A 24,490-nucleotide genomic window follows, 5' to 3' on the forward strand; every position below is an offset into this window, starting at 1 on the left:
CACCCCTGTACAGAGAGCCAGCACATAGGCTTCAAAGTAAGGCTTATGTGGGACATCAGTGGTGAGTAGCCATAGCTCTGGCCCACGACACGGGTGAATTTCATCCAAAGGCCCCAAACCTTCAAACATGCACATGCTTAAACTTCAAACATTTTGAGTAGGCCCATTGGGTTCATGCAACTACTCTCCTGCACAAAGGTGAACGCATGCATAAGTTTTTGTCGAATGGGAGCCTACGAGTGTTAAAATAAAGAGCTGCATTGTCTCCTATCTGGAAAGCAGAGTGGGTTGGGTTGAGTTTACAGGGTTAATCCAAATTGAAAACCTTTAGAGGCCTCTGCATATACTCAAAGTACGGAAAAATGTGAAACCATCATACGTTTTAGCTAGAATAAGCGCCTTACTGTATAAACTGCTGGTCACTAGAGAGCCATCCATTTGCTGCTAATCAGGTGAATGATGTAAGTTTGGAGTCGTAAATAAATGGCGGCGGGAGAATTGTTCTCCTTCCTGCAAGGTGTGGTGGCTCCTGAGGCCTCCTTTAAAGTAAATGAGAATGGAAGTGGTTCAGCACGTGTCAGGATGTGCAATTCCTGGCTGGACCGGACCCAGCGTTGGTAGCATTATGTGTTAGCCTGCTCTTAACAGTGACGGGTGATGATCTGATTGATACCTGCAAATTTGCCGCTCACATTAGGCCTGATCCTGCAATAGTGACACGTGGGTAATCTGTAGTCGTGGTAGCAGCCCCGTCGACTTCAGTGGGACTTCTCACATCTGAAAGTACTACTCATAGGAGTAAGGTCCTGGAGGAATAAGGGCTAAATTATGGCTTTGAGAGCCAGAGTCACGTTTCTGGAAATGGGACACAGAGGCACCTTGCTAGGGAAGGTATTCTACCTAGGAAAGGCAGAATGTGGGATGCTTAGGTGGAGCTGTGAATCTGTGGCATCTTAAGGATGCAGCATGAGCTCCCTTGGAGCCAGATCCGAATCATAGAATATCAGGGTTGGAAGGGACCCCAGAAGGTCATCTAGTCCAACCCCCTGCTCGAAGCAGGACCAATTCCCAGTTAAATCATCCCAGCCAGGGCTTTGTCAAGCCTGACCTTAAAAACCTCTGAGGAAGGAGATTCTACCACCTCCCTAGGTAACGCATTCCAGTGTTTCACCACCCTCTTAGTGAAAAAGTTTTTCCTAATATCCAATCTAAACCTCCCCCACTGCAACTTGAGACCATTACTCCTCGTTCTGTCATCTGCTACCATTGAGAACAGTCTAGAGCCATCCTCTTTGGAACCCCCTTTCAGGTAGTTGAAAGCAGCTATCGAATCCCATTGAGCTCTGAGGATAGACTCCCGTCAGGCCCTATCTGTGCAGCCTGTAAGCGCCATTAGTCATGCATCTGGGCTGGCCCCCAGCCATGACCCTTCGCCCACCAGATCCACTCCTGTTTCAGAGTGTTGAGTCATGCTGGCTGCTTGTCTTCCTCCCTTGCATTCATGGCATGTGAGCGAGCCCCATTGCTATTCCTGGTAAGAGTGCACTAGGGAAGGGAGTAAGGGATCCTGACCATGCACACCTTAGCCCGGTGTGTTAGCCAGATTTTGGCCCCAAATACGTGTACTCGAAACGCACATAAAGGAGATTTAAAAAAATGAACCCCCAAACCACAAACCCCACAGAGGCCCACTTCTAATGCAGACTTTTTATTCCAAAGTACAATACACACATTGGAAAAACAGTATCAAAATATATATACAAAAATAACAACCGTTTGCACTGGGCTGATTTTCATAAAAATACAAAGGGTGGCAGTTCAGAGTGAGAATAGCCAACAGAGTTTTGATCTAGGTTACAAACTGAGAGCAGAACAGCTGGGACACAGGTGAAATAGCCAAGTGGGTGTTCAGTTTCATGACTACTAAAGAACAATGGATCAAATCCATTGTTGCCCTGCAGATGGGGCCCAATTCTTCACTGTCCTATCATTTACACCTGTGCAAAATGGGTGAGCCACACTCTATGGTGCATATTCTTCTACTTTATCCCTTTTAAGGGCCAGGGTGTCTGGGGCTGGCCAGTCCTGCTCAGTTATCGGACCCAGCTGGGAAGGGGGAAGGTGATCCCCATGAAAAGACTGAGAAAACTCTGCTGTGGGCCCTGAAGCAGGGGGACGGGAGGGAAGGGTGAGTCCTCCTTTCACCACCGTGGCAACGGGGAAAGCCTGTGGGCGTTCTAGCACAGGATGGACAGAGGAACTGCTTTTGTGGTTGATATTTTGCCCATATTTTGTGCGCAGGGGAGAGACTTGAGTGTGGCAGTGAGCCCTTCCTGAGGAGGTCGGGAAATTGAAACTAAGTGACGGGAAACTGAGGCAGCAGAGAGCTTGAAGCCAGACCAGGTAGGTGACATTACTACATTTACACTGGTGTGAATCAGAAGTAAGTTCATGGAGATCCATGGAGTTAAGAATCAGACCGTATCATTCTGATTAGGCAACGTTTTACACCCACTTTGCACTGATTTAAATGACCACACGAGGTACAGGGCAACAGAGAATGAGGAGCTTTACACCAGTGCAAAATAGGCATGTAAAGCTACCAAATCAGCATGGTAAGTGTTTTGCACCCATTTTGCACTGGTGTAACTGATGGAACAAGGTGCAAGGTATGCCCAGTTGGGGCCAAATGTGCCTGTGGATTTCTGCATTTGGTGCTTGCTCCTGCAGCTATTACCCCTTTTGAGTAATCCTATCCCATCGATGTTAGTGGGGCTCCTCAAGTGAGTCAGGGCCCCAAGATAGGACCCTAAGGAATCTTTTGTTCTAAGTACTGTATGATCACTTCTTTTGGAAAGTGGATAAGCAGCGTGCTTGAATATGAAACATATTGTAACAGCCCAGAGATGACCTTCTACTCTTAATGCTGACTGAGAGAAAGGACTGAATCCTTTCAGAATGAATAGGTTCTAAATAAAGAACGAGCTGACAGAAAAAAGTTATCTAGAGATACTAGAAGTTACATTCCAACTAGTTAGAAAACAGTCTGTTATCCTTTCATGTATTTCAAATAATTCACACAGTGGCAATGACCATAAATTGGTGGCATTGGTGAATTGTTCACCTTAATGGGTTTGATCCTGTAAACTCTTACTCCCATAAGTAATCCTGGCTCACGATAGGAGTCTTCTGGACTTCCGCAGGTCTCCTGGCATGAGTAAGGATACTTGTGAGTGTGTGTGGTTTGCAGATCTATTGTGTTGGGGGAGGAGGGAGACACAAGATCAATTTTCAAATATATATTTTCATGAAAAATAAGATTTCTAAAAATTCTCCAGACCTGAAGACGAGCTCAGTGTCCTCTTGAAAGCTTGTCTCTTTCCCCAATAGAAGCTGGTCGTCTCAAATATATTACTTCATTTCCCCACACTCCTTGTCTCTGAAAAGAAATTATTACACTTCCCATTCTGGAAGCAATCACTCCAACAATATGCAGCCCCAACTGTCTCGAGGAGAAGGGCGGGAAATTAGGTCTTTAGCTTTTTGTGGTTTGGGGTAGTGGGGGGGTTAATACTACAAAGATGGGCACCATTATAAAGAGCTTGATAGATTTTAAAAAAAAGCCACGGCATAAATTGGGAGGGCATAAATTGCCATAGTTCTAATTTGTACTAATCTGATTTGTACTACCTGAGAATTTGGTCCACTGAAATTATAAATGATCTAACATAATTTCCCCCCCCCCCATTTTCATTTCATTTCTATTTTAAAACCTTTATTTCCTCCACAATAGATGTTTCCTCAAACTTTACGTATGGGCAGGCATTTCCTTTGCTCCTAAAAGCCATCACTGCTACTTTGAACAGACTAACAGAGGTCAAAATATTACTATTCATTTAACAACCATGCATAAAAGCTTTATCCCATGTTTCCCTTGTATACTGCAAAGTGCTGAGCTTTCTCACTCCCCACAAAAGAAGATAGGATCAAAAGGTGCTCTGCATCATGCAGCATCAAGCTAGTATGGTATGTATCAAACGGAAGCAGGAATCACCTCTGTTAGTCTGCTCAAATGATGAGTGTGAATAATAACAATAAGATCATTTAACTCTGTGATCACAAGAAAACTTTACAGTAATAGTGAGCCTCTTCTGAAGCACTAGGCTGCATTGTCTCATCTAATTTTACAAACAGAATTGCTTCTCTTTAAACTGTTAGGAAGGCTGAAAACTTAAGCTATTTAATACAGTAATTCTATGTGTTAATGTTCAAACAGCATCAGCGTGGTGATATGCAAAACAGATCTGTCATTGTGATACTGAATTTTGTGCTGTCGTCTGGTTGGGTACATGCTGCCAAGTTACTGGTGGTATACATTGGTGTGTAGGCTGTAGAACCTGAGCAGATGTAAATTGGCACAGTTCCTTCAGAATCAGAGAATTGATTGATACCAGCCGAGGATCCTGCCCACAATATTTATTGCATATTGGAACACCTCTGTTGTCGCCTAGTATTTCATGTTTGTTACTATGCAGCGCATCGTGGCTACACATCACTTTGTGACACAGCAGAGAGAGAATGACAAACTTTCTACTTCAAACCAAAGGTCTTTACCGCTTGAGCTACTTTAACTTGCAGTATAGGTGCTATGACACATAGTTATGCAGTTCTAATTCTAGCCAGTAAAGAGCAGTGGTGTACATATGCACTGACCAGTTCATGACAGTAATTTAAATGGGGTTTGTCACGTTGGCTGACATAGTTCTAATACATCTCACGGCCTTCACCTTAGGACCACATGGCTCTTAGTTTCCATTTAATGGGGAAAAAATGCAGACTCCATTTTTTTCCCATTCAGCATCCCACCTTTTGTTCTGTTTTGAGAAGACCAGGTATTTAAATATTAAATATACTATGCAGTGTCACAGAATTAATGGCCTAGATGAACATGCCGAGACGATTGCTGTGCAAAACCATTATCATGACTTAGTTTTTACACGCTGCTCGTGGGGAGGGCTGAAGTTTTCCAAAGCACATAAGTCCCACTTTGAAAAGAGACTTAAACACGTGGGAGCCGAAGTCCCATTGACTTTCAATGAGGGAAAAGGGCAGACACTATAGTTTAGTGGACTGTAATTCAGGGGCCTGGGTTCTATTCCTGACTCTGCCCCTGGGTGGCCTTGGATAAATCACTTAATTGCTCTGTACCTCAGTTTCCCCATCTGCAGAATGGAGATTGTAATCCTTTCTAAAGCACTGTGAGATCTACCCATGGAAAGCACTATACAAAAGCATGGCATTTATTATTAGGTGCCTTGGAAAATGTTATCCTAGACTTGTAGCAGTGTCGAGAACCTTGCAAGTTCCCTGGAAGGGAAAAGGGCATGCAGGGTGCTCAGCATCACTGAAAATCTGGTCAGAAGTGCTTTCTCCCCCTTATTAGAAAAAGCAAAACAGTAAAAATAAAAAGAGCTTTTCTCTTTGGAAAAATTGAAGTCTTTAGCTGTAGTTATCACAAAGAGGGACTCCAGCCATTCAAGCAGCACAGGTAGGGATAGTACTGGTAGCCGTTACACACAGAAATCAGAGCAGCCCTGGAGACATCATCATCCTCTTTAAGGACTGGGAAAACAGAGTTCTTATCGAGTCCACTGAGTTCTGAGGCTAGCTGCTTCCTTTTGGTCTTGTACCTTCTGTTCTGGAACCAGATTTTCACTTGGGTTTCGGTGAGCTTCAAGTTCTTCGCCAGGTGGGCTCGCTCCGGGGCGGACAGATATTTCTGATGGCTGAACTTCCTTTCTAACTCGATGACCTGAGTGTGGGAGAAGGCTGCCCGTGAGCGCTTTTGCTGCTTCGGGGTCCTTTGGTTGCTCAGTGAGGATTTCAGAGGGTTTTCACAGTCCAACAGGTCGGTCTCCGTATATGCCTCTGGGGGAAGGAAGAGGGGAGTTAGACACCAGAAAGGAATCAAAACAGCTTGTTCTCAGGCGTTTTCCCTGCAGAGAGCACACAATTCTATTGTCATCCTGGAGACATTTTTACATGCTCACACGAGCTTAAAAATTCAGAAACCTTTGGTATATAATTCTCCGCCTGCCCCTGAATTCTGATACAGTGTTCACTCTGAGCCAGATTTTTAAAGGTATTTAGCCACCTCACTCCCATTGCTTTAAGTTGGAGTTAGGCACCTAAAGACTCTTAAAAATATGTCCCTCTGTTGTTAAAATGCCTTTTTCTTCTGTACTCACAATGGGTGTCACCATTATGGGGCCCTGACTGGGGCTCCTAGGCATGATTGTAATACAAATAAAACAGTGATGCCAACTTTTGGGATTTTGTGAGTCTTGCAATAGTTGGTGATTTTCTTAAAGTCGTAGATCCTGGAATCCTGTGATTTATGTGAGAATCTCAGCTTTCACTTTAAAAAGATCAGTTTCTACTCCCATGTTGCAGAGAAAAGTTTGGAAATGTGAAGTCAGTGCTCCCCAAAGGCTCAGATGGCAACTATATAGCAAATTAAAAAACAAAACAAGACCCCCCATCATCCTCATGATGTAGGGTTTGTTTTGTTTTTTTTCAAGGCATATCTCCTGAGTTTTGAATACTTGGGAATGGCAGCCCTAGTAATTTGTCGTCATCGGCCAACATTTGCAAAGATGGATGCCCAGTTGTATGTCCAGGCACCCATAACAGTGGGTCTGATTTTCAGAGGTGCTGAGCACCTGTTACTGTCATTGAAACCAGGCCATGATAGATAGATAGAAGCCTTTTAAAAAAAAAGAAAAGAAAAAGCGCCCTTATTCAGGTGGATCAGGATAAAATTAGGGGCCCAGTTCTCTTCCCACACACATTCCACTTAGTTCCATAGAGGTACTTCTACTTTCCACTGCTTTAATTGGCAGCAGGATCAGTCCCTTAGCATCTAACTTAAGGCACCCAAGTTTGAGAATTTGGGCTCTTGACTCAGTCCTACCTCATCCCTGTGAATGGCAAAGCTTCCGGTTGACGTCAATGGGAATAGGATCTGGATCCCTACGCAAGTTACCATTCAGGTGGGAGTTTTACTGCTAGAAGGCTGAACTTCTGATATATTCAGGGTAACGAGATCAGAAGTGTCTTTTTGCTATGGCATTGCTGAGCAAGTTTAGAGGGATAAGGAGGATACCTGCCATGTGAAAGACACACGCTGGTACATGCTGGTTTTAATGTGACAGGAGAGCAGAGCAAAGGAATTAAGGCATCGTTGATGCACATCACAGCTCAGCAGTGTAGCAACCAGACACGTCACCTTAATCTTATTTCCAGTAGAATCATTCTGTCACTTCAGCCCCTATCCAGACAGGTGCTGAGTGCCCACAGCTCTGATCGAAGACCATGGGAGCTGGGAGTACTCTGCACTTTTCAGGATCAAGCCCTCCATACCTAAAACCCACAGTTTGAAAGATTTCTTAAAGAGACAGCCTCAGGTTAAAAATAAGAACAGCAATGCCCTCCACTGTGGTGCTAAATGACACCTATGATTACTAAAACCGAACGAATCTTAAAAACAAATGAACTTGTCACTATTTACGCAGTTTGTTACTTTGTTTTGTTTTTTTTATTTCATTGAGCATGGACGATGGCAATAGGCCAGTTTCCCATGGTGAAATGTTTGGGATGGAAACAATAGGTTATGCCTCATCTGGTGCAAATTGGTTTAGCTCTGCTGAAGTCAGTGGAGTTGTGAAAATTTACAGAAGCTGAGGATCTGGCTCAATGTCAGGGATTTTTTTTTTTTTAAAGTACATTTCCCAGGGAATTTCTCCCCCTTCTTAAAGAAAGGTTCATTGAAACCTTTCTCTTGATCTTCGGTTTTGTGAAAACTTGTTTGAACGTCAGGCCCAATTTCACCTGGAAAGATCCCTTGTCACAAGAAGGTGATTGATTGATTAAAGTGTCTTTTATTATTATGATAGTAGTTCCTGAATATCTGGATTGTGCTAGGTCCTGCAGAGATGTAAAATAAATCAGTCCCTTCCCCCAAAGAGCTTACATCCGTTTGATCCCCCTTCTTGAATATCAAACACACAATGGAGAGAGACTGTGGCAGTCCCTGGAGAGTGCAGTGGTTTCCACTGCTTCCCCAACACCAACAATTTAAAAAAAAAAAAAAATTGTAGCAGCTTCTTTCTTACCCCCCCTCCCTCAGTCATGTGCCAGAAACTTGTTGATACTGAAATGGCACCATCCTTTAAAGGAAGCGCCATGCTATCTTGAAAGCATTACCTTCGCTGCGGCAGTGATTTGCAGCCTTTCCTGTTTTGCTGCCCCAACCTCGAAATACACAGGTCCAGAAACGCACCAGCTTAAAAACGACTCCTCGGCCGGTGTATGCCCAATAAGATGCCCATCACCCTGAACCCAGCCAATATTTTATCGTTAGGTGGAGCCCCAGTCGTGCGCCAGGACCCCCTTGTGCGGGACACACACAGAACGGCCAGCCAGCCCCTGTCCCAAAGAGCTTCTACTCCAGGAATGGGATTTTAAGACCTGCTGTTAGATTAAAGTATTCAGTGATGGTGAATGCAGCAGCCTCCCCAGGCCGGAATACAAATAAAGGGAGCGTCCAGGAGCTCTTTAAACACGCAGCTGCGGCCCTAAGTGGGGGGCTCTTGTTTCAGTCTTCCTGGGCTCTCCCGTGGACTCAGGTGGGGCCATATATATATTATTTTTTTTTCTCCCCAGAATGGTGGGGCGAATGTGCAGTGGCCCAGCACCCCCACTGGTTGAGGTGCCTAACTCGGAGCCTAACTCTTTTTGGGCTGGCGGGGGGGGGGGGGGGGAGAATAGTCTGTGCAGACAGGGGCTATTTCTATTGCTTTCCCCCGGCAGAGACCCCCACGTGCGCGCCCCTGTCTCCTGAGTGGGAGGTGCCCCCGCGGCACCCCGAGAACCGAGCGCTCGGAGGTCGAGCTCCAAGGCGGAGAAGCTGCCCCCGCTTCGGGCTGCAGGGTCTCTGCTGGCCGGGACGGGGACCCGGGATGCTGACAGCCGCGCGCGCGTGGGCACCGCTTACCTGCGCCTGGCGCTCCTGCCTGCTCCTGGGGCGGCGGGGGGACCCCTGCAGGGAGGGGTGTCCCCGCCGGCGGCCGGGGAGCGGAGCTTGCACCGTCCGGCGCCGGCTCCGGGCGAGAGGCCCCGCAGCATCCCCGGCTCTTCCTCCCTTGCCCCGCAGCTCCGCGGTCGGCACCGTCCCGCAGAATGTCCTGGATGAGGAAGGAGGTGAGCGGCTTGGAGGAGAGGGGCATGGTCCGCAGCGAGCCCTGGGGGAGGCTCTTGCCCTCTGAGGGCTCTGTGCTGCCCTGTCCCTCCGGCCTCCCTGGAAGGGGTGCCCGGGAGCTCATCTCCCTCCCCGCAAGGCCACCAGGGAGAAGCCCACAGGCACTTTCACTTTGCAACGCTCCCTGCTTTGCATTTATAAGCCAGCCAGCCAAGCCTCCCGGGTCTGATTGGAGCCCGGGGCAGCAGTGAACGCCCTCGGCTACCTTTCTGGGCTCCCACTGCTCCTGAGCACTTGATATGTTCTCAGTGCCAAGGGAAACTGCCATGCCCCGGCTGCTCCTGGCATGCTGTGTCCACGGGGACTTGCAAAGTATCTCTCTTCTATCTCAATCATAAGGCTTTATGTTGGTGCCCATCACCTTGGTATCGGAGAGCCTTCCACTTCCAAGCAATAGCAACTGTCAGCGGGGTAGCCATCTTAGTCTGTAGCCGCAAAACGAGGGGTCCGGTGGCACCGTAAAGGCGAACAGATTTATTTGGGCCTGAGCTTTCGTGGGTAAAAAAACCCTGTATCTGAAGAAGTGGGGGTTTTTTAGCCACGAAAGCTGATGCCCAAATAAATCTGTTAGTCTTTAAGGTGCCACCGGACTCCTCCTTGTTGTAATCAAGTTCCTAGTGGACTTTGTGTAGTCTCTGGCATCTTTCCCTCTGCTTGTGGGGGGGGGGGGGCAGGGAGGGCAGCCCTGGGTGTCAGTTTTGGGCTTAGAAGCTGGTGTCGGTTGTATGGCAGAAAGTAATTTGCATTGTTTATAATACTTACTTATAGTAGTTTGGGTATTAGATATTTAGGCCTTTTATCGGTGTTTAATAACAAGTGCTATTTTTCTGTGGGCCGTGTTAACATGATAGAATCTTTTGGGTCAGAAATAAAGCCAAGATCCTGATTCACTGTGGTCATTAAAGAGCTCGTGGCATATATATTTTGTCGTTGTAGGAGAGGGTCTGAGCTTTGAGGTGCTCAAGTTATGCAGTTGGTGGCAGAGCTGGGGTTTGCACACTGTCACATACCTGTGCTGTGGGGATGGTGGGGACTCTTACATCAAGTTATAGCCCCTAAACTCTGACAGTCTCCATTTTTTCATGCTTGCAGGAATATCTGGAGATAGACACTTAAGGCAGCCAGTAGTGGTCAGAACGGGGAAAAGAGCTGTATGTCTTTCCTTTCTCAATGGGAAGCAGCCCTTGCTCTTCTCCTGGGATACTGTATCCCTTTGTGTACTTGCAAACCCTCATTCGATCCTCTTGCATCATCCTCTGTTGTTTAAGACGCAAATATGCGACCACTTCTCTCCCTCCTCAGTTTGGTGTTTGCTCACGATTAGTGTTTGGCCACTACATGATTTGACCCCAAATACAGGGAGGAGTTGAGTATTGTGGGGAGCAAATCTTTAGTTAAATTTACAGGATTAAATTCATCTCCGCTGTAATTTTCTTAACTTCACTGGAGTTAGCCCAGTGTTGAATTTGGCCCATGCAGCTCTGGTAAGGTAGCAAACTTGACAGGAATATTTATGTAAAACCATCATAGATGATGGACTAAAATTCTGCTTTGGCTTCTGTTGACTTCCACGGGAAGCGCTTCTTTGAGAACAAAATTTGCCCTAAGGTCTAGATCCTCAGTTGGCAGGAGCAGATTTACCATGAAACAAACCGTGCGGTGGCACAGGGCCCCCCAACAATGCAGGACAAGTATCTGACAGCCTGCCCCCGAGTCCTGGCCGAGTCCCAGCCGGCGGTGCAGCAGACGCAGGCAGGCTGCTTGCATGCCATGGCCGGTGATCCCACGCTGCTCCCAGAAGCGACCGGCTGCTGGCTCGTCTCTGCGCGCAGAGATGGAGGCAGCTCTGCATGTTGCCCCCGCTCCAGGCAGCGCACGGAGACCCGCTGCCCCCCTCCCCACAAGGGGCACACAGACACGTGCCAGCAGCAGGGCTAAGGCGGCTCTCTGCCTGCTCTGCCTCCCTCCCTCCCTCCCCCTGTGTTGCTTCGCTCCCAGAAGTGACCGGCATGTCCCTGCAGCCTCTGGGGGGGAGGTGTGACTCCGCGCGCTGCCCCAGCCCCCAGTGCCGACTCCGCAGCTCCCATTGGCTGGGATCTGCAGCCAATGGGAGGTGCGGGGGTGGCGCTTGCGGGCAGCGGCATGCAGAGACCCTCTGATCCCCACCCAGCCTAGGAGCCGCTGCTGGAGGTGTGTGTGTGCCAGTCATTTTGGGAGCTGCGCTGCCCAAGGTAAGCACCACCCCCCTCCAACCTCCTGCCCCAGCCCAGAGCCCTCACCCCCTCCTGTACCCCAATGCCCTTCCCCAATCAAGGTACCTCACTTTATTTTCGTTTACTTCCAATTACTTATAATATAGGAGGAGGATGAAGGAAAAAAGAATGAAAAATGGGGGGGAGATGATTTTTTTCTTGTCTGGGTCCCAAGGGAGGGCAGAAATGAAGCTGTGCACAGGGCCCCACCAACCCTAAATCCACTGCTGTCAGTGGGCGTAAATCAGTACGGTTCCTTTGACTTCAGTGGAATTATGCTGATTTTATATAAATTGAGGAACTGGCACTGAATGTTTAGTCTGATGTATTTGCAGGTGGTCCCTAATATCCCTTTCCCTTCATAAGCATGACCTTCACCACACTGACTTCTCCTTCTAGTCCTATACGCTTATCCACCCCGAAATCCGAAAACAAAGCCCCTACCCCAGGGAGAGCATATACTCTTAAAAAGCGAGAGGCGCCTTGAAATCCTCGTGGGACTTCACTGTTGCTATTGACTTTTACATGGAAGGCGCTCAGATACTACACTGATAGGAGGCCGTATAAAGCCTTTATAGACAGGTAATGATTCTGCTTTTAACTTTTTTTCCATTCAACCTCTCTAAACTGTTTACACTGGGTTTTTTTTTCCCCCTGCAGTCTGTTTTGTAACAGGAATTACGTCCTTGGAGAGCTTCAGTAGCTCCAATAATAACTCTGTCTCATTATCCTCTTATTGCCCAAGAAAAGCAATTTGGAAAGATTTATGAAGCAATTGGAGCCGAACAGTATTATTCCAACAATGCCCCTGCGCCAGGTTCTCTAACCCCTGTCGCTTGCTTCTGGAGAGCAGATTAGGAGCTGTTGCTTGCTGCCCGAAAGTTTAGAATGCATTCAAACTGGGTGGCCTGCAAGTGACTTCCTTCCCAATCTGTTCAACAGCTTAGCCAGAGGTCCTCACCTGTAACACACATTGGGAATGTTTGCTTAGAGCTGGGAGAGGTGACCTTCTCACACTCTGCCAGTGAGTGGGGGGAGTGCAAGGCTGTGGCTGGCCTGGGCACCTTGAGATTTCCCACCTCTTCCCCTGTAAATATTGCAAATTAGCGTAGTATTTGGTGGGTGAAGCAAGGGTGGTGGTGGGTTACTGGTTATTGTGGGTCTGATTTTCCTCTTACTCAGACGTGTGTAGGTCAGGCGTAGCCGCGTGGAGATAAAATTGTTGTAAGAGGTGATTAAGGCACCATATAAATATAAACCCTGAGCCTTGCAAAGCATTTCCCTGGACTTCTCAGGCGTGATTCTGATCTCAGCCCTGTGGCTTGCAACAGTGTGAGCGCACCATCCGTTTAAATGCATACTGAAGCAGCTTTTGTGTACAGACAAGTCCTATGCTGATGTAAATCAGGAGTGCCGAAGTCTAGTGGAGTTACATGGAGTAAAACAAAACAGTGCAAATGCAAACAAAATCGGGCTTATTGAGTAAAATTTTCTAAAGCACCTACATGAAAGTCAATGGGAATTAGGCTCCTAAATCACTTGGGAGCTTTTCAGAATTGGACCCAGAGTGTTTTTAAGGCTAAGCTGTGTGACGATGTAACTGATCACTTAGGCCTTTGATCTGAATTAATAGCTTTACTGTTGTTGTTATTCACAAAAAGAAAAGGAGTACTTGTGGCACCTTAGAGACTAAGGAATTTATTTGAGCATAAGCTTTCGTGAGCTACAGCTCACTTCATCGTGAGCTGTAGCTCACGAAAGCTTCTGGTCAGATAAATTCCTTAGTCTCTAAGGTGCCACAAGTACTCCTTTTCTTTTTGCGAATACAGACTAACACGGCTGCTACTCTGAAACCTGTTACTATTCAGTCACAGGACACCATTTACCTAGTGCTTGATCTGCCAGGTCCTTGGATAAGTCTGTGGGGCTATTGCCCGTGTGTGTGTGTGTAGGGTACTTTGAGTGAATGGAAAGCTAAGTGTTCAGTATGGTCTTCTGCACTGAGCAGTCGTGAACCTCCGTTCCCTCTGTGTCTAATGCATGAGAGACAGGCACTCAGTTACTACAGTGGCGAAGGCCATACAAGTGCCTAGGGATGTAGGAGTACAGGGTAACGATGGAGTGGGCTGAGGAGGAAGAACGGGATTGTCTGATGAGAACAGGGGCGTGACCCTATTTGTCTTCATACTATTTCTCCCACCTCTTCAGCCTCCTGCTCTTGAGCAGCAGCGAGGTGGTGGGTGCAGGCGCAGTGCTCTTGTTGTTGTAGGAATGGTTTCCCTGCACATCCTGTCCTGCTCACCTTTGGCTTGTATATGCAGCGCTCCTCCCCTGTGCTGCACAGGACCACTTTTGTTGGGCTTCCCCCACCCCCCCGTGTAATGCAAATAGTAACCAATCAACTAATTAGTCATAAGTGAACCCTGAATAACAGAATAGCCCCCATTGAAGCTGTTGTCAGCTGTGTCTGCTTCTGCCAAGGCTGAATCAGCCCCAAGTATATATGCACATAGACCAAATTCTTCCCACTGCAGCCTCATTGATTTTAATAGGATTATTTGGTCCCTGTGCCTATAATTTGAATAAAATCAACATTCAAAATCTAGGGCAAGGTTCATCCCTGGTGTAAATCCACTGACTTCCGTGGCAGCCAGGTCTCCAGATTCCCAGTCCAGGTTCCTAATCACTGGACTATGCTGCCCCCCAACTCACTTCGTGTAGTTGCAGGGCTAAAATAATTCAATTCTATCCAAGCATAGGCATGATTACAATGAATTGCTTTGCTAGGTTTATTTCTGTGGGTGTTGCTTTGCTAGGTTTCACCCCAGGATCAACCTTTACCAGCCCACTGTGGTTACAAGTGTAACAGAAAACTTTGTTGATGAATGCCAGGTAGTTCAGCACAAACTACAGACGAGCAACAGAAACTGCAAGATTTCAGGAAATTCTCTTTTCTCCGTTTGGCTGTGGGAGTGCCCCTGTGTGGTTGCTTGGTGTATTGTGCTAAACCCATTCTAGCGTTGGCTGAAATCTTTGCTATCGTGTATGGCTGGCTTTTCAGATGTCTTAATGATACACAATTTGTGGTTTAGACAAGGTTTTTGAGTGGGGAGTGGAAAACAGGATAGATTTAAAGGGTAGGGAAATTTAATGCCTTCCCAAATTGCAAATCGTTCTACAGAACGGAGCAGGGTTTGGCCCTGGGCTGAGTATATTTTAAATAAGCCAAGAATTCTAATGGGGGGCAGATGGGACTTTTGGATGAATTGTTGCCAGCAGACACCAGTATTGTAAAGAGGCTGACCCTGCAGGCATCAGGCTCACAAAGCTCTCCTGGCTTCTGTGTGTCTCTGTCCATCATAAGGGATTTGGATTGTGCAGTGGCTACTGGATTAAGTCCTAGAGTGTGATCCTGAAAAGCCGTATACAGTTGAGTGATTCTGTTTTGCATTGCTCCTGTGAGGTAAGGCTTGCATGGTAGTGCTTGTAGTTTGCTACAGGCTCTAAAATAAGCTCGACCTGACATTGTTTGTGATTGGCAGTTGACAGCAGATGATGTCTGCCCTCCCTAGGCATTGCCAAAACCCTTCAAAATGCCACAGTCTCTCTCTCTCTCTCTTCCCCTCACCTGACATGTCCCTCCCCCCACCCCCGAGAGACCAGGTGGATGTTGCATTGGGATTTCAGTAGAGTTAATGGAGTGCCCCCACCTCCTGGAAGCTGCACATGCCTGTAAATGCATTTTACTCAACTAAAGCACCTTTAACCGTCTGGGATGGATGCACCACAGAAAAAACACTGAGGGCCCAATCCTGCAACCTTGACTCATCCAGGTAGCCCTTACTCCATGCCACTAGTCCATTGCTAGGGTGAAACTCTCTTGTCATGTATTGAGTTCCATTATTTCCTGTAAGGTTTTGCCCAGTGCATCTTCCTGCTGGTCATTTGTGAACATCCCTGTATGTTGTTTATTCTCTGGGTATTTTGCCACTTGATTAGTTTGACTTCCTTCTCCCCAGCTAAAAACTTGTTTAGCAGTCTTCAAGGTGGGGCGAGGAATTATAGGTGGCATTCATAAAGGTATTTGGGCACTTAATTCCCATTAAAATCAATACCTTGAAATTAATGATGAATCCCACCCTATGCGTCTAACAGTTAGCAGAGCCTCGGGCAGCTGGCCTGTCTCCCCAGCTCAGGAAGGACTAACAACAGACCCAAAGTATTTTAAGCCTCGTTCTTCGGGGTACAGTTTTATTCTTCACACAAATTTCCACAGACAAAGCAGGCTGCCAGGACCCAGAGGCCTTTCCCCTTGCATCTCTTTCCCCCTGCTCCAAGGCTTGCCAAACAGGAGCTAACCTTCTTCTTGCAGCTCTTTCTAACTCTCTCTACTTTCTGAGCTGTTTGTAGGGAACACATGACCCTTTACCTGGAGGGTGTCCTAATCGAACCGAGCTGGCTGGTCTCCGACTCCCTGGGTCTTAGAGGGGCAGACCATCCTGTTACTCCTCCTCACTGCAGTTTCTGTTGCACAGATCCAATAAAGTAGTGAGGAGTCTGCATACCTTTGAGGATCTGGGTCTCAGTGTCTTGAGAGAGCATTTTTGCAATCTATGTATTTTGGAGAGAGAGTGACCCCTAGAGATTGGATGTGAGAACCTGGAACTGGTACTTATGTCTCTGCTCTCGCTATGTTGGTCCCAGTCACGTGAACCTGGGTGACAAAGGTCAACACCGCACCACATGACCGAGGTCAACATCCGCTGAGCCCAGTGGCTACTGTTACGGTTGTTAACGTGTCATGGCTGTTTGGGGGCCTCTGCGAAATGAGTTTGGTGGGTCTTGGTTTTGTTTTGTAGATAAACAGACTGCTTCGTTCATTCCCCAGGGCTGCTAATCCATCATCTCTCACCAGTGCTAAATTCCCGGCACATTAAACAAGTAAATAAGCCGTTGTAGTTTAGTGTCCTAAGAAGAGGCAGAACAGTCAAAGCCCAAAGAACCAATCGCACTTGAATGACACGGGGGCAAAAATTCCCCAGCATTATTTTCAAGTTTAAGAAGAATCCACTCAAGCATCAGCAAGCAATAATGCTGTCAGAGAATCACCTGATGCGTGGGTAGGATGGTGGTAGGGGTACCAGAAATGAAGAGACTGTTTGGATTAGAGAAAGCAGTTCAAGAGCTTGCAGTTTTTCTTGAGATGCGGAAAGACTTTGAAGGAAGGAGGAGCCATCCCCTCTCATGTTGTTTTTCATCTAAAGGAAACATTAACAGAGGAGCATCAGTGAAGCTGTATGAAAAGGGCCACCTCCCAGCTGGTATAAATTGGCGTCGTGCCATTGACTGCAATCAGTGTTGATTTACACCAGTGGAGGATCTGACCCAATATCCTGAATACATGCCACAGCAGCAGTGACCAAACACAGCACAGAATGTAATTGTGGGCTGTGACACATGACTGATTTTCCTCGAACCTATCCATTGAGATATTTATCTGAGGGCTTGTCCACAAAAGCAGGTCATTCCCAGGAAAGTGGGGTGTTAATCTACCCCGCCGGCCACGCTCCGAGTGTCTGTGTGGACCATGGTGCCGCACACTAACCGTTCCCTAGCGTGCTTTCATCTACCCAGCTTTGAAATTAGAGTAGTTCGAAGTGCACTAGGGAACTGCTAATGTGCAGCGGCAGGGTCCACGCTGGTGGAGGGTAGATCACACCTCGGCTTGTCATTAGCTAACTGTTTGTTTGTGTAGACAAGTCCTTAAGTACTTATATGGGCCTGTCTTATGGGAGTGTCTCTAAATCTTTAATGACAGGTTTCAGAGTAACAGCCGTGTTAGTCTGTATTCGCAAAAAGAAAAGGAGTACTTGTGGCACCTTAGAGACTAACCCATTTATTAGAGCATAAGCTTTCGTGAGCTACAGCTCACTTCCTCAGATGCATATCGTGGAAACTGCAGCAGGCTTTATATATACACAGAGAATATGAAACAATACCTATTCCCACCCCACTGTCCTGCTGGTAATAGCTTATCTAAAGTGATCATCAGGTGGGCCATTTCCAGCACAAATCCAGGTTCTCTCACCCTCCACCCCCCCACACAAATTGGGGGGGTGGAGGGTGAGAGAACCTGGATTTGTGCTGGAAATGGCCCACCTGATGATCACTTTAGATAAGCTATTACCAGCAGTACAGTGGGGTGGGAATAGGTATTGTTTCATATTCTCTGTGTATATATAAAGCCTGCTGCAGTTTCCACGATATGCATCTGAGGAAGTGAGCTGTAGCTCACGAAAGCTTATGCTCTAATAAATGGGTTAGTCTCTAAGGTGCCACAAGTACTCCTTTTCTTTTTTCTTAAATCTTTAATGTCTTTCTCCTCACTACACTGCTGGGAGATAGCAAAGTGTTATCATCCCTCAGTTTACAGATGGTGAATGGTGGCACACGTAGGCTGGGTGACTTACCCAAAGTCACCCAGGAAGTCTTTGGCAGAGCATAGGACTCCCAAATCCTAGGCTATAGCTCGAACCACCAAACCGTTCTTCCCTTTAAAAATCAGAACAAAAGATTATTTATGTTGACTATCTAGTATATTTATATGAATGAATAATAATAGCTAGAGTGATGGTAGCAAGGATAAAACTGTAGAAGGGTTAACTCTCCTGCTTCTGGGTATATGAAATATCTAAGATCAAGAAGAAACTTCCCCTGTAGAATTGATAATTGTCCATTATAGAGTTTTACACCTTAGCTATGAAGTGTAAATGCTTGCTTGTACTGCTTGCTATGAGAGACAGAACACTGGACTGCATGGAACAGTGGTTTGATCTGGCATGGTAATTCCTGTGTGTGTGTGTGTATGTGTGTGTGAGAGAGAGAGAGAGAGAGAGAAAATATTCTTGCATGTTATCAATGTATATTAGGAGACTAAATCTATATAATACATGACCAATTCAGTATCACCAAGCCTGAGCACTCAAAAATCATGAGATTTTTAAAAAGAATGCATTCTGGATTCTGTTTTACTTGCCTTTTGGTTTTTGAGCTTTTGGGATTCATGTTTTCAGACTCTTCTCTGCGCTAACAATTTATATTTTTAAATGAAAGCTGAGCTTCCCGTGCAGTGATCTGACTCCTGGAGCTGAGACATTAAGAAAAACACCAAGTATTGCAAGACATGTGATTAAAACTTTAAGAGTTGGCAGTGCTGTTGGTTGCATTGCACATGTTTTGCCTAGCGTTCCTAAAAGCCAGGAGCCTGTCGCTTCTCCTGATTGTGCTAGGGCTAGAGAGGAGATCCAAGGCAGATCTGATCTCAGAAAGTTCCCAGAATGAGTTTGGATTGAACGGGGGAAGAGCCAGCATGTCTGCAGCTTTGATTTATCTACCTGGCCTACATGACACCTCAAGCCCTGGGACAGGCAGGAAAGTGAACGATACTATCTCTTGGGGGGGAGGGGGGATTATTTTGTTTAGATGTCAATTACGTCCCATTTGGGAAGTGAATGAACACTAAAGAGTGATGGGGTTGAGCAGGAGTAGAGATAAAAGCCTAATTGCCTCCTGAAAGTCTCTCCCTAGCAAATACTTCAAGGATAAGTTGTCAAGAAGGGGGCTGAAAGGGAGGTAGCACTCTTGAGTGGAGAGAGAGTTCTCACTGAGGAAGATGAACCAAGAGGGGGTGATCTTGAGGGGGCCTGTTGTGTCTACTCTGATAGAGATGTGGCGGGGGGGGAGGGGGTTTCAAGGGGGTTGTGAGGATAATTTAGGGGCTTCTTCTTAACCAGAGTGAAAGTTCTGGGAGCAAATGGTTCCCTTAGGTAGATATTTGCAGGCTAATTTTTCATAGGATGCTGAGCATTAGCGACTCCAATTGACTTCATTAGGACCTGTGGGTACAAAGGTCCTCTGAAAACCCACCCATTTAGGGCCAGATTCTCAAAACACATCTGTGCTAGAGCTAGGTGGGAAACTGTTTTTTCCTATCCTGGGAAAATATTTGAGCTTTTTGAAAAATGTTCCTGTTCCCAGTTGGGGGACACAGTCGAAATCTTGAATTGTTTTTGCAAACTGACAAATGAAGCATTTTGTTTCCATCCTTTCTAAACATTTCATTCCACATTTGACCATTTTAAATGTGGGGTGTTTTTTTTACTGTAATTAGCTCAACGTTCAAGCAAAAAAGTTATTTTGATCTGGAAAACTGGAATTTTTTTGTTAGGAACATGTCAGAATGGGATTTGTTAACCATTTCAAAAGTGTTTCCCCCCCCCCGCCAAAAAAAAATGTTTTTGAAGTGAGAAAATCATCAAAACTGACCCTTCCCTGTGAGCAGTTTCAGTGAATCAACATGTTTTGATGGGAAAACAGTTGGCAAAAAAAATCACAACCAGCTCGACTCAGCACTTTGGGAGCTGACGCTTTTGAAAATCAGTCCGGCACTGGAGTGCTGAGCAGTTGAAAAACTGGCCCTAAATACAGGTTTCAGAGTAACAGCCATGTTAGTCTGTATTCGCAAAAAGAAAAGGAGTACTTGTGGCACCTTAGAGACTAACCAATTTATTTGAGCATAAGCTTTCGTGAGGAGCCACAAGTACTCCTTTTCTTTTGGCCCTAAGTAAATGAACTGTGATGTAGCTTTCTTTCTGTCTTCCTCTGAAAAAATTAATGGAGGGGTTTCCAATCAATAAACAGTTCGCAAACTGCTAATCCAGGACTATATATAAAAAAAATAAGATATTTTGTCTTTTTTTCTTGGTCAGTTTAATAATCCCCTATACACAGAATCGCACACAATCATCTTGTAAACACAAGCAAAATTACACAACGACACATTATCTCGCTCGTCCAGTTACTTGATTGTAGGGTTGTGTGCTTTTGCTTTTATGCTTTTTGTTTTTCTACAGTTAAATTTGTACTGCAGGTAGATCTTTTTCAGCCCAAAACTTAGATAGTATATTTCCTGGTTTTAAATGCTATTTGTTAACTTTCCTTTTAATGGCTTTGCTTTGAAAACACAGATACTAATATTAACAAAACTCCTTAATTGAATGTGTGTTTCTGTCTTAAAATAGTGTGCTTTTCATTAGAAAACTACAACATTTTTCTGGAAATATTCATTCAAATCAAATATATTGTATTTGGTCACATCTTTTTTTGTATTCACTATCCAATAATCCCACTATCCTAGGGTAACAGATTTTACTAGCAATAATATTTTTGGAAATAGCAAATAGTAAATGAGCATTAGAAAATGTCCATGGGATGTGAATTTTAAACTCGCAAAAGGCGTGCACTGGAAATCTGATTCCAAGTAACTCACTCAGTTAGGGAAGAGGAACAATACCAAGTGACCTAGTGTCCAGTGAAAACTAATCGACAGAGCTCAAATTCCGAATGCTTCCAATGATCTGTTCACGAAGGATCTCTAGGTCTAAAATTATTTAGAAAAAGCATCTAGCAAATAATTTCAAATAACAATTATAGCCAGGGATGTTGGAAACTGACTGTGGACTGCCTGTGAACAGGAAAAGGAGGGACGTTTGTCTACTAAATACTTGCTAGTTAATTATATTCACTCAACACTACGCTGAAACATTGTGTCCTTTCAATTAAGAGTCTGATCCAAACCCCATTGGGCTTTAGAAGCAGGCCAGTGCTTAATTTGTAATGAGAGGTGCTGGGGCTCAAGCATGTTTGTTTGTTTTGTTTGTTTGTTACTTGCATAACTGACAAGCCCAGGGGTGCCGGGGCTATGAACTGCCAGGTCCAGAGGTGCCAGGGCTCAACCCTGGCGCAAATTAAACACTGGATCAGGCAGGAAGGATGGCGTTCTCTGCCTTTGTGAATCCTGAGTAAGTGACCAGGAGTTCTCTGTGGGTGGGTGGGAACAGCATTGTGAAATTTATTTATTTATTTATTACCTTCGCACCCAAAATCCCCATTGCTCTAGGCACTGTACACACACATAGGAAGTCCCTGAACTGCTGCAGCCTTCTAGATCTCCGTCTGCCATCAGGTGGGAGGGATTTGTGTGAGCGTTACATTGTTCACTGGCCGTACACCATCCAGCTGCCTCTCCCTCTGACCCCCCGCAAACACCACACTACTTCCAATGGCTCCCCTAATGCAGCACGCTTCCAGTGCGTCCTGGGATTTCACAGCCCCTTTGTGGTGTGGGCTCTCCTCTTCCACTCTTCAGTGCAGCAGAACCAGGCTCCAAAAGGGTTTGGATGATTGAGATTTCATGATAAAATCTATTTGGACAGACATGGCCCTGCTGCTGCATAACATTGCCATCAATTATCTGTATTACAGCAACACCTAGGGTCCCAGGTGCGGTTGGGATCTCCATTGTACTAGGCACTATACATACAAGATATTTACAAGATTTAATGGTATTCTAAGGAAAATAGGCACCGCTTCCTTTCAAAGCAGGATTACATCATCTCCATGGGATTGAGACCGACATAAAAATAATTCAGTATTATGTTTTGACATCTCAGATTTCTAGGGCAAATAAAATGGGCCCATTTCTCTCACGTACACCAGCTTTACTTGAGTCTATAGCACGACACTGTTGTAAGTTTCAGAGCCGCAGCCGTGTTAATCTGTATCCGCAAAAAGAACAGGAGGACTTGGGGCACCTTAGAGACGAACCAATATATTTGAGCATAAGCATCCGATGAAGTGAGCTGTAGCTCACAAAAGCTTATGCTCAGATAAATTCGTTCGTCTCTAAGGTGCCCCAAGTCCTCCTGTTCTTTTTGCTGTTGTAAGTGAAACCAGAGTTTAGCTGAGGGGGTAGAGTTCTCCATACACCCGTTTCTTACCATCCCGGGTAAGGGAACCTAGCAAGAATAAAACAGCTCACCTAAGCTATTGTGGCTGAGTCAGAGGGTCTGGGTTTCTTTCATGACATATTGGTGACGTGGAGTGAAAGGTATATCCCACACCTGCTTTTCGAGTGCTGTCTTGTGCCCGAGGCTATGTCAGGCCACAACATGCAATGCTTTCTTTGGAACCTAACCTCGCAGTGACAGCAAATATGCTGTGCCAGAGGGCCTGGCAGAGGAGTTGCATGTTGATACCTGACATATTTGGGATATATGCTATTTTTGGTAGCTACTGTCTATATCTAGGTGGTTATGTGGTCCCATGACTGTAATAGCTCGGTGTAATGTCTGGGATAATACACTGTGGAATCATCTTTTCTGTTAGGACCATGTCTTTCAACACAAACATGCTTCAGATAATTTAATTTTCCAGTTAGAAAGATGATCTCTTTGATTCTGCATGTGAAAGCTAGAAGACATCTTTGAATGGCCTAGTTCTTGGATGAATATTGGCTATGGGTAAGATCTCAGGGGGGCTATTCACGCGAGTAAGGTGAGCAGAATTGGCCTCATTTGTATTGGACACAGACTGTATTGGCCATATATAGCTCTCTGTCTACTGGGGAACTCCCCTTGACGTTAAGGGCACCTGTGTGTAGACTGACCCACCGTGCTTGTGATAGAAAAATGAACGGTAAAATTATGCCCCCTGTGAACTCTCACCATGTTCTGCAAAAAAAAAAAAAAAAGTTAGAAGCGTGACAGCTTCCTGTCCGAAAATAATTTTTCCTTTATGAGAGCAGCATCTTCCCCTGGGTGGTGGTTCCACCTCTTGCCATTCCGGTGTAGAGAAATACTAATCCTTTTACACAGCGTTTCTTTAATAATATAATAAATTTCAATAAAACCATGTCCTTGTTTAGTCATCGAAAAAGATTTCTACAGTACCAACCAAACTGATCAGTATAACTATTTACAACATATCTAATGCCCCTGGAAATGCCAGCACAGAAGTGATTCTTGAAAAGCTCTCCTCCTCAGGCTTGGAAACCGTGTGCGGCTCTTCCAGGTTTAATACTTAGGTAGCTCTTGTAACCTGCAAAGCACTTTATAGAGAGAGAGAGCCAGAGCCTTAGCTGTCTAAATCGCCATCGCTCCTTTGAAATCAATTTAATTAAGCTGTTGGACACCAGCTGAAGATCTGACCCAGCAACTAATTAATTAACCCCCACAGCTCTCCTGTGAAATAAAATGAACCTATTGTAGGTATGAGGAAGGGAAGCGGAGAGGTTTAAGGATTTGCCCAGGGTTGCTGGGAAAGGAGGCTGTGTCAGAGATCAGAGCTCTGGAATTCCTGGCTCACAGAGCTGTGCTCAGGCCATGAGACTATGACCTCTCTCTCTCTCTCTCTCTCTTTGATATTTTGAGCCTTTATTTCCAATCGCTGTGCTGAATCCGATTTCCTGGTAACTGCACATTCTTTGAGCGGGGCAAGAGACAGGAGAGGTTTTTTTGTTGTTTTTTTTTTTTTTTTTTAAGTGTGAACAATATAATTGAAAAAATGGTGGTGGGTTTTTTCATTTTTTTTTTTTGTTTAATTGAAAAAAAATACACAAATGAAAAACGTGTGCTGGGCAGGAATGAAGATAGGTATATCCGAACTTTATCACAGAGGATAAAAGTTTTTTGTTTAGGAATTAAATAAAATGGTCCGCTGAAAATAGATGTGCAGAAACGTGCACAGCCAAAGTACTTTCCACATTTGTCTTTAGGAAAGACAGGAGGGTTGGTTGGGCTCGGAGGATCACTACTCTTCTTGCATTCGGGAGCAGCAAATACGCTTTGGGGGCAGGAGATGAGAGAGAGAGAGGAAGGGCTGTCTTTAAAAACACCCATGTTAAATAAATAAAGTGATCAGGCGCTTAGTCCCCAGGGATCAGAGCGTGAAAGCGCCAGAGAGCCCCTTCTTCTAGCACAACGGCTTTTGAAAGACACAGTCTCCAGGGGGAGGCCCAGCGCCCAGCCATGGGGGCGGAAGAAGGTGGAAGGGGACTGAGCAGGAACTGTCCGGGTCCGGG

General features: G+C 45.6%; 1 protein-coding gene across 1 annotated transcript; it reads right to left on the reverse strand.

The window, feature by feature from the left end:
* Nucleotides 1-4,210: 4,210 nt before the first annotated feature.
* NKX3-1 (NK3 homeobox 1) lies at nucleotides 4,211-9,392 on the reverse strand. The gene is made up of 2 exons (XM_073324968.2): nucleotides 9,056-9,392; nucleotides 4,211-5,928 (listed from the first exon to the last, which is right to left on the reverse strand). The coding sequence occupies exons 1-2, from the start codon at nucleotides 9,381-9,383 to the stop codon at nucleotides 5,513-5,515; spliced, it is 744 nt and encodes a 247-aa protein (XP_073181069.1). The 5' UTR covers nucleotides 9,384-9,392; the 3' UTR covers nucleotides 4,211-5,512.
* Nucleotides 9,393-24,490: the final 15,098 nt, after the last annotated feature.

Source organism: Lepidochelys kempii, chromosome 26 (genome assembly GCF_965140285.1).
Source record: "Lepidochelys kempii isolate rLepKem1 chromosome 26, rLepKem1.hap1, whole genome shotgun sequence".
NCBI lineage: Eukaryota > Metazoa > Chordata > Testudines > Cheloniidae > Lepidochelys > Lepidochelys kempii.